The sequence below is a fragment of the Chenopodium quinoa genome, unplaced genomic scaffold (assembly GCF_001683475.1).
Source record: "Chenopodium quinoa cultivar QQ74 unplaced genomic scaffold, ASM168347v1, whole genome shotgun sequence".
In the NCBI taxonomy this organism is placed as follows: domain Eukaryota; kingdom Viridiplantae; phylum Streptophyta; class Magnoliopsida; order Caryophyllales; family Amaranthaceae; genus Chenopodium; species Chenopodium quinoa.
The window spans coordinates 1122055-1132794 of NW_018742815.1; the positions used below are offsets into that span (position 1 = coordinate 1122055).

At 36.2% G+C, this 10740-nt stretch overlaps 2 protein-coding genes across 2 annotated transcripts; one reads left to right on the top strand and one right to left on the bottom strand.

Moving 5' to 3' along the window:
• Positions 1-390: 390 nt before the first annotated feature.
• On the top strand, positions 391-7065 carry LOC110725625 (26S proteasome regulatory subunit 10B homolog A). The gene is made up of 10 exons (XM_021905098.1): positions 391-628; positions 2720-2839; positions 3316-3452; positions 5238-5399; positions 5529-5615; positions 5709-5795; positions 5878-6015; positions 6132-6323; positions 6412-6510; positions 6775-7065. Exons 1-10 carry the CDS (start codon positions 532-534, stop codon positions 6847-6849), a joined length of 1194 nt encoding a protein of 397 aa, XP_021760790.1. The 5' UTR covers positions 391-531; the 3' UTR covers positions 6850-7065.
• A 1487-nt stretch (positions 7066-8552) lies between these two features.
• LOC110725627 lies at positions 8553-10517 on the bottom strand. The gene is made up of 3 exons (XM_021905099.1): positions 9704-10517; positions 9104-9276; positions 8553-8982 (listed from the first exon to the last, which is right to left on the bottom strand). Exons 1-3 carry the CDS (start codon positions 10214-10216, stop codon positions 8835-8837), a joined length of 834 nt encoding a protein of 277 aa, XP_021760791.1. The 5' UTR covers positions 10217-10517; the 3' UTR covers positions 8553-8834.
• Between the last annotated feature and the right edge of the window lie 223 nt (positions 10518-10740).

Below are 10740 nucleotides of genomic sequence, written 5' to 3' on the forward strand. Positions count from 1 at the left end.
TAAAAAAACAATAAAGAAACAAGGATTGGGGCTTTCCACCGATTAAAATCGATGGAAGTCCCTTCAAAATTCAACAATGGAGCCTAGGGTTTTGGAGAGAGGAAGGAGGAGAGAGAAAGGATTTGAGAGATTTTTTTTATTAACTTTTTATGGTCTAAATTGATCATGCTAAACCTAACTATGATTGCAAAATTTTGTGATTAAATACTAATTATAGATTAATGAGATTATGTTTTTTTTTTTTTTAAATATAAATTTGCCAATTATTTATACAAATAATGGTTACTTAATCTGTGCAACGCATATGACTAAGGGAAATATTTCAAAGGGTTATCCAAAGCCCTAAAAATTCGTGTTTTTTAGTTGTGAATCTTTTGATCGAGTAACTTTCTCAATTTAGAGCTCTCATTATAAAACAACTTCTTACTCTTTCACTTTGGAGGTTCTCAATTTCTTTCTCTGCAAGTCTTAAAAAATATTCATCTCCTTCACTTTCTCTCTCATCGGAAATCTCCTGCAGAACTCTCTCTAATGTCGACCGAAGAAGAGGTTAAACGTAAGGCCGCCATTGCCGAGTACAATAAGAAGCTCCTTCAACATCGGGAGCTTGAATCTCGCAGCAGGAAAGGTTTTACATTCTAAATCCCTAATTTTGCTCAATTAATTTCTACTTTTATCAATTTTAGGGTTTTTAATTTGTTCCTAGTTTTTCGTTCTTTTTCTGTGTTTGTTTTGCATTTACGACAGCGAAATTTTATGAATTTATATCTAATTTGGCCCCGAAGCAGTGAAATTGGATGAATTTGTTGTCGTAGTTGTTAGATTATGAGGTGAGAATGCATTATCTAGTTAAATCGAAGTGGAATTTGACAGATTTGGGTTTAATTTTCGATCTTAGGTTTGAATTTGTGGAATGTTATATAGTTATGTGATTCCTGGCAATTTTTTCCTTTTATAATCAAGATTCTAGTGTAAGTGACAGAGATTGTTCGTTTTAGGAGAAATTTAAGTGAATTTCTGTAGTTTATTAGTTTATGTAAAGCTTACTTCTGGCTGAATAAAATTTTTTAGCTTATGCTAGGGCTTGAATCTTTATTATATATAATATGAATATGTGCTGCCAATATGCAATAAGAACCTGCCTAGCAAGAAGACTGATTTTTTGCTAAGTCTAAGTCTAAGCTAAGCTGTTTGCATGAATGCCTGATCAGCACTTAAAACTAGCCTCTAGAGAATAACTTGGTGCTTCTTGAAGCACTTTATCTCCATCCATAATTCCATGTGAGTGAAGTTGTTTATAACGTGATTATGTGTACGGAAAAGTTTCAGAGTTTTCAGCACTACGGGATGCACTTAGGGGCCATAAAAGGTTGTATGGAACCATATAAGTCGACTAGTTAGTCATATAAAGGATTAGGAGGTCCTTGAGTCAATGATGGGAGATGTGTTTGAAAAACCGATTAAATTAATGGCTAAGAGGTGAAATTGATGGTTTCAACCACCCAAGTGGCCTCATTTGGTGTCATGGGGTCTATGAAAAACTCCTTGACTTCTAACCTTTTTGAGTCTAAAGAGCCCAAAATTCTCAAAGAATAAAGGTTATAATACACGCTTTTTGTACAATTTTGAGAAAATACTCCGGAAGTCAGGTGGAGGTATCCCAGGGTCATAAATGTTGGTTTGGAAGAATTGGAACAATACATAACATGTTAGTTGGGTTTAAAGTCTTGAGAATGAGTTTTATTCTAATGGCGTGGTTATTTAATTGGTTTCATTGGAAGTCAAGAATTGATTTCAATCTTCAACAATGACTCGTGAAGGTATTGAGAATCCTTCTGTGGCTTTATTACACCTTGTTCTTGGTTGATGTCGGTTCACATTTGTGTTGTTACACCACTTTCTTCATTGGCCTCTTCTTTGAAGCTGTAGTGAATCCTTGGGATGCCATGGTCACTTAACCTTGTTAAGTCAATTGGCAATTCAAAATTGTATGAAACTAGTCTTTTGGCCAAGTTACATAAATTCATGAATGGGGCTTCAGTAAGCTTTAAGTGAACAACCAATTTGTGCTCGTTGCTTTCACTTTTTTTTTTTTTTTTTTTTTTTTTGGTTCTTGTTTTGGTGGGACTGTGGGATTTTGTTCAGTGTAAACTGCATGCCTTTGGCATTCTAATAAAATTTCCTTTATTTTTTTTATTTGTTGAAAACTGAAATTCAAACCAGTGCTTATTAAAATTATTTCAATAAGGGCATCTCAAAAGAAAAAAAAAAAAATTACAAACTTTATTTGTAGTGCCAATAGTGCTGAGTGCTGGTTTTATAAAATTGCCCTTTAGGTATTATGCTGGAAACTTACAGTTTTAACCCTTGCTTTTTAAATAACTGAACAAGTGTAATGTGGAAAAAACACAAGTTTCATCAATTTTTTGACAATTGTTTATAAAATGTAAGATGCCCTGAAATCTTTTTCAAAACTTCAATTAGTGGCTTTGAGTCTTAGTTATCACTATGAAAAATACCAGAAATTACAGTGAGCCAGCAAGGAGGTTTCAAAGAGGTCAGAGGAGGTTGAGTTGTGTGTACCTTTTCATATAGAAAGGTTGCTTGGGGTTTTTATGCATGTTAATATTTTACTGCAGATCAATTGTGCTGTCATTTTGTTTTGTTATGTTCCTGGGTTTTTGGCTGTTGCTAACACATTGGAAATCTATATTCTCAGTGAAGGAGGAGCTGCGAAGTGCAAAAAAGGAGTACACTAAAACAGAGGATGATCTAAAGTCGCTTCAGAGTGTTGGACAGATCATTGGAGAAGTCCTTAGACCCCTTGACAATGAAAGATGTAATTAATCTCTTTATCTCTTCTTGTCTGTTTTACTACCAATGCTGGTTGTGTTTAATGGTTTATAGTTTTCTGGTTTATTGCCTTATGGCACCTAGGGCTTGTTGTTTTTCTGCCAGTATATTACTTCTTGATAAGATAAGTGAGAATTTCTTCCATTATTAGCAGGATTAGAGTTGTGTTAATTCCACTGAGTTGTCCATGTGTTTTGTATGCTTAGTAGAAGGCTTTTTGATATTATATATTTTATTTAGTTATTATTTTTTCAAGGATCGTTAGTGAAGAAAATGCTTTTGTTCTGTTCAGTCTCCTTTTTACATCATATTTTTCTATTTACCCAACTGTTGTAACTTGTAAGTGTACATATAATGTCAAATTGTCAACCACCTTTTTGCCACATCACTTTTTCTTTCATCACCTAGTACCGAACATATTCAATCTTATAGGTAACTGAGCAATGTGTTTATGTGTGCCAGTAATTGTGAAAGCTAGCAGTGGACCAAGGTATGTGGTTGGTTGTCGTAGCAAAGTGGACAAGGAAAAGCTAACTTCTGGAACACGAGTGGTACTTGACATGACTACCCTCACCATTATGCGTGCTCTTCCACGTGAAGTAAGTTTCACTTCTCTTATGCTGTCTCTTTTATTCTACTTCGCATCTGAATCTGAGTTAGTGTTATTTTTCTTAATTATGCTTAAGCTTATGCATTAGAGAACAAATTTTAATGTCTTTGCCAGCTATGTTAGGCAGGGATTTGCATTTATCTGTATTGGAATTGGTTTATTATATCTTTTATGGTAGGTCAAACCATAAATCAAGAATAGTGAAAGATTTTAGCTTATCAGAAGTTAAATGATTCCTTTAGGAAGGTTTTGTCCAATTCAATAAACTGAGTGTTGTGAACCTGTGATTAAAATGGCAGTGTTGCAGACATCTTGAGTAAGTGACTAGTCTTAGCATCCTCTACGAGTTTCTGCAAAGGTCTCTAAAATTACTGGTCTTGCCTCATGATGTGAGCACTGAGCAGCATCCTCTGCAGATGTACATGTATGGTTGATTGGTTGGGGATTAGGTAGGAAGTTTGCACAAGATGTCTCTGACTCCTTGCAGCTTTAGGGGGTGCATGTGCTATACTTAATGGATTCACCTTTTTATTTTATTAGGATTATGTACATTAGTAGTTATTGTGTACACACAAACCTACAATGTCAAAGACAGGAACCTATATGAATGTACTCACATGCCCATTTGGGATTCTATGTTTCTGGTTTTATATCAGTGAGAATTTATTGGTGAATCTGTTGGAGCTACTGAAGGAAAATATTTGTGATCTTCTCTGCATTAGAAGCCTATCTTCTATGAGGATTCTCAACTAGCATCACTAAGTATTATGCTAAAAGAATCCATTCCTTCAGGATGCTTCTATGAGGATTCTCAACTAGCATCACTAAGTATCTTGTTTATTTCAGAAAGATTCATTCTTTTGGATGCTTCTTTATTTCTTTCAGTCTTTGTCTGCGTTAGGGCACTTTCCTTATTAAGCTATGTATTTCATGGAGTTGAACACATAAGTAGATTAGTTCAATATACTAGTATATTTTACTCAGACTTAACCAGAGAACACTTAATCTTACCCAAATTATATGACACAGAGTAGCTTTATCAGAATTTCTCTGTGCCCTCTCCCAAAAATGGCTTTGTTTCAAATGGTACATGTATAGACTTAAATGTGGCTATCCCAACAGTTTAATTGGATCCAAAGAAGATGCTTTAGTTTGCAAAGCACTATTTAACAATGTAATGCTTGTACTTTTAAAGTGAGAATGCAGTATTGTAGCTTTAAAACATGGTAGAAACCTTTTTTTTTTTCCACAATGAGATGTGTTACTTGGTCACGCTGTTTTGGCCACTGTACTTTGGTTAATAAGACCTGACACCGATCCAGGTACGAATGCATCAGCTGGCAACATGAAAAGAAGAAAGATTTTGGGCATTTAGTCTTGTTGGACGTTATATTCTTCATTTCCATCTTTTCCATACTTTCTCTCATCACGTCTTTTTCTTTCCTTTTAACCTTTTTGGGCTTTAGGCCTGGCCCCACTGTAGCTGCTTATTGAACCCAGCAGAATTAACTAAAGCAAACTTTAAACAATTTAACAACGCACACAACTTTTATAAAAATATATAATGATAATACAAAAATCTCAAAATCTAGGAGGACTAGGATGGTGTCCTTGTATCCTAAAGTTTCAGAACTGTTGTACCGGACACTGAGATAAGGACTCGTAATCAATAATCTTACCCTAGTCCATGGAACATAGGCTGTGAAATACCATAGTTCTGCTTGCCTTTTCACTTTGTGGAATTGTATTATGTTCTCATATCTTTCATTTACAGGTTGATCCAGTTGTATATAATATGCTTCATGAAGATCCTGGGAATATCAGCTATTCTGCTGTAGGAGGGTTGTCTGATCAAATCCGGGAACTGAGGGAATCCATTGAGCTCCCATTAATGAATCCCGAGCTTTTCATTCGGGTGGGAATTAAACCTCCAAAGGTACGGACATTTGTGTGGGACTCTACTTTGTTAATTTGTGTCCTTTTTATGTGTTTTTCATGTTTTGGTTCCTTTTGTTGCTATGTGCTGGGTTGAAACAAAGTTTTTTGTTTATACTTTCCTGTACAGGGTGTTCTTCTCTATGGGCCTCCAGGAACTGGCAAGACATTGTTAGCTCGAGCTATAGCTAGTAATATAGATGCAAATTTCCTTAAGGTATCAAAGAATATGCCATTTATCCTCAAAAACCTTGATTCATTTGTTAGATGCTAACGTGTTAATAACTGTTATTTCTTCTTTATTTTACAGGTGGTATCGAGTGCTATCATAGATAAGTACATTGGTGAAAGTGCAAGACTGATCCGTGAAATGTTTAATTATGCTAGAGAACACCAGGTGGGATAAACAGCATTTAATGTATTAGTCACTATTTAGGATACTGGTTAAATGGTCTCTTATAGTTTGTTTCTGTTCTCAGCCCTGCATCATCTTCATGGACGAGATTGATGCCATAGGAGGTCGTCGATTCAGTGAGGGCACAAGTGCTGACCGTGAAATTCAGAGAACCCTCATGGAATTGCTGAATCAACTAGATGGATTTGATCAACTAGGCAAGGTATTCTGACTGAAACAAAACTGTGGAGTAATCTTGTTATGTTGGTGCATTGTAGTTTATCGATTTATTTGGGAGTTTGGGACCTCTTTGACCACATTTGTAAATTGTAACTGCAGGTGAAAATGATCATGGCAACAAACAGGCCAGATGTGCTGGACCCAGCACTTCTCCGTCCTGGGCGTCTGGATAGGAAGATAGAGATTCCATTGCCAAATGAACAGTCGAGAATGGAAATTCTCAAAATTCATGCTGCTGGCATTGCCAAACATGGTGAGATCGACTATGAAGCAGTCGTCAAGCTAGCAGAGGTGATCTTCTAATTCGTAGAGATTTGCATATCTTTCTTTGATACCACACCTGAATCTAAGTGTTAAATATGCTTGTTTTTTTTTTCAGGGATTTAATGGGGCTGATCTACGGAACGTTTGTACTGAAGCTGGCATGTCAGCTATACGCGCTGAGAGAGATTATGTGATTCATGAAGACTTCATGAAGGTAAAGTTTTCACTTATGGAGCATTAAATATCAGAGCTCACCTTTGAGTATATACACCCTAGTGCAGAAGAGAGGAGTGATAAGCAAGCACAATAAATTTGAACTTTCACTTTCGTTATGCACTCTCCACTAAGCTGTCAATCTCGTTATATGGCTAAAATGATGAAATCAGTAAAATAATTTCGTTGCAATATGACCTTTAACGTGGAATTGTGAAGGTATTTTGATATTGAATTACTTATATGTTGTTTATTTGTTCTGCAGGCCGTGAGAAAGCTAAATGAAGCAAAAAAACTAGAGTCCAGTGCTACCTACTCTGCAGATTTTGGAAAGGATTAGTGAAATTTCTTATAGTTCTTTGTTGTATCATGGATTATTCAAGTTGCAACTACGGATTTTTTTTCAATGAACAATCGTTAGCTATACAACAAATCAACAATCGCTTGATTTGCTTCAACTCAAGTTCCTTTGTTATTTTTGTTAGGTTCGGATTACTTTTAAATATTTTCAAGTCTTCAATTATTAATGCTTATAAAATTATAATCCTTTCTATCTTAGACTCGATCATCTTCCCTGGCAAACATTCAAATTACTAGAGCCACTAAAAAGCCTGTTTGTATTGTAAAAGCTTCTATTGCTACAATATTCTTTAATGTTACATTTAACTATGTAATGATATGTCCCATACTCATATACAGTCAAATGTAAATTAACCAACAAATATTCCAATATTACGAAAAAATTGCATACTGATGCACCAAAGACACCAATCGTTTATTCCTACAGATTTCAGACTCACTCCCTTTAAAAACTTCTGCTTACTTGCAGTGGCTGTTTGTGAAAGTTGAAGGTGCTTTTTGTTATGTCTAATTCTCTATGATGTACAATGTAATATTTGAGGCAGGACAGACGGGAATTTCGTATATTGTAATACTCCTATAAAAACAGCCTAATGCTGCTGTAATATGCCGGCAGTTAAAAATTTCTGGTATTATTTGACATAATACGTAGTAGGATTCTTGGTCATCAGATGCAATGCCTACTATTTTTCGTTATTTTACTTGATAGAATAGGATTCTTGGTCCTGTGATGCAATGCTCAAAACCAAAGACTGTTTATGAAGTCTTTTCCTTTGCGTGCCCAGTTTTAACTTCAGCCAGTTTAAACGTGCTTTTTAAAAATCTCTAGAAGAAGGCAGCTTGGCTTTCATTGAGAATTTCTCCAACATAGCTTAGCTTAAAGTATCTGATAAAATCAAGTGATTAACTAGGGCTGTGACTGAGGTAAATTGGATAGTGTGCTCGACAATGCTCAAGCTGGAGCCTCAAGTAGAATCGAACGAGCCTTTGTCTGAATCTCACAGTGCCAACATAATAGATAGATCTTGCTAGTCAGCCGACTAATTAGTGTTCAAATATGTGGTAAACAGGTGCTCCTAAGCTGGTGTAATCTCTGTATAATCCCCTGTTTATGTGATGCCTCTCTCTGTGTTCACCCTCAAGAAAATGCTGCCTCTTATCAGTAACTGTTCCCGGTGCTCTGTGCTTACTTAAGAATATCATATGCATCCGAGTCATCGTAAAAATTCTACCAAATTGCTTTGTTAGTTGTGTTCCTTATTGTGTATAATTTAGTTAAGACTGATATACTCATCCCTGAAGGTCTGTTTCCTGCTACTGACGGCGAAGAAATTCTCTCCCAGCCAGCAACATAATGTCCGTGATGGTAGAAGTCTAGGTAGTGGTGGCGTTCATGATTGATCAAATTTGGTTCAGTTTTGTCCACTCCTGAGGGCCAAAATATTATTTCCTAGCAGCTCAGGTAAGTAAGGTCCGTAATGGTCGAAGTCTAGGTAATGGTGCCGCGGTAGCAATCCCTTGAAGATTCATCCGCTACTAGAGTTCCCGAGCAACATAGAGACGGTCCATAATGGTGTATTGGTATAGCATTAAGGGGTCACGGTGGCGATTCCCGAAGATTCATCCGCTACTACTGAAGAGTTCTAATTAAAACACAACAGAAGTGAAACAACAATTACAATGTACACAAATCATAGAGAGCGTTTTTATTACTGATCATACATACCATCATATGATATAGAATATCACAAGAAATTACATAAAATTTAGTTAGTACCAAGAAAGGAGCAGCCAAAAACTATGGGTTATAAATCTGATGATAGACTATAAATGGTAGTAATTATTTTTATGTTAGCAAAAACGGGTTATAGAACAAAAGACTTAAAACTAGAGTTACATTAGGTCATTAATATTGTACTATGATTATACATGAGAAAGTTGAGGAAGGAAAGTTCAAATCTTTCTTTAAGAAGCAGCAGCTAAAGGTGGTGGTAAAGGAGGAACTCCTTGGAAATGCGTCAATGGTATCGATGTGCTCGACTCGTTCGATTCCTCCTCGTCTTCCTCTTCCTCCGCATCCCAAAGGAAGTGCGCATACGATGCAAGAACATAACTGCAAGACGAAATAAATTCAATGACATAATGTTAGGTTCAAACAAACAAATAAAACTCCCTTTGTTCGGGATTAATAGTCACGTTGATAGTGTAATTTAAACGCGCAAAGGATTACTCACCAGTCATCAGGGGCTGCTTTGACAGCTTGATCAAAGTAACTCTCGGCCCTTGAAGAGTCTTTGTGAGTTTGCCAAATTAAATCAGCATAAAGTGATAGAACACTCCCATCGCTTGGATTTGCTAGTATTGCTCTTCCACAATATTCTTCTGCTTTTGCATAATCACCTTTTACCTGTTTCCAATCACAATTTCACAAATTAGCAAACACCACCACTAACAAACTTATCACTTTTAACTTTAAAGGTTGATTTCGGGTTTTGATACATTACTAAGTCGATAAAAATCTTGGATGAGATGATCTCACAATAACTAACGACTCTCACACTAGATCTACTCATCTACATACTAGTAGTAACAAACAATTGGGAGGGGACTGGAACCTAACCACCCAGAACTGATCCCCGAATTCGGATTAGCCCAAAGGGTGAACCGGGTAGAACACCGGAAAAAAAAAAAAAAAAAAAAACATACTAGTAGTAACATTTTTCATTTTTACTTAACACAACACTTAATAAGCCGATTTAGATATATGAGACGATTTTATAATAATTTATCAACTCTAAAACTAGATCTCTTTTAATAATATATAAATATATTACCTCTTTTAGAAATCTAGCATAATTTCCCAAAATGAGTGAGTTTCCAGGATTAGCCTGAATCATAGTCTGATAATACAAATCAGTATTTTCTCCACTACCATGATTCGAATCCCAATTTCCAAACCCAAACCCATTTCGACGGTCGGATCCTCCGCCATTTCCCAACCCACTTCCATCACAATCTCTCTCCTCCACGTCATCATCTTCTTCTTCCTCAACCACTCTTTCTCTTAAACCCAACCCACTATTCATCAACAACCTCGAACCCGATCCCGAACCCGGCCCAGACTCTGACCCGATACCCGACCCAAACGGGTTAGGCTTGGGTGAAACGGCAGTGAGATGACGTAGATCGGATTCGGAAGAAGCTCGGATCATTCTAGAAAAACAAGACGACGTCGTAACGGAGAGGCAAGATTTGGGTTCGGGCGAAGAAGAAGTGGATGACCCGGATGAAGTATGGGTCGGGCCCCATGAATTTAGAAGTGGTGTTGATGAACTTCGTAGTAGCATTTTTATTTTATTTTTTTGGAGAGAAAAATGGAAGGTTGATTTTATTTTTGGGAGTGTGAATTTATTTCTAGTTTGGCAATGATAATAAGAAGAGAGAGAAGGAATGATTAAATAGGGAAAATAGGAAAAATCGTGTGCGTTGATTTTATAGGAACGGGGTAGGAAATAATGGACGGAATGAACGGTGGTGAGTGTGATGAGTTCTGAGTTCTGACTCGTACACCTTCCGTCTCAATTTACTTGTCCGATTGCTTCAAAAAAATAATGTTACGGAACACCTCTTTAATTTTTGTGTGGTGAATTTTTCTCTTCTTTCTTTCTATTTAATGTAAGGTAAATCTTACCGATAGGGGAGTAATGGAGTATGTAGTAATTTATAATGGATGAAGAAGTTTTTTTAATTCCGCTTTTTAATCTTTAATTTTCTCATTCCTTAAAAATCTCTTACCAAGTGGGAGGAATACTTATTAAGTAACGATGTACAGAGTTTTTATTTTGTAGGTATATTTGAGGTCTAAAGATAA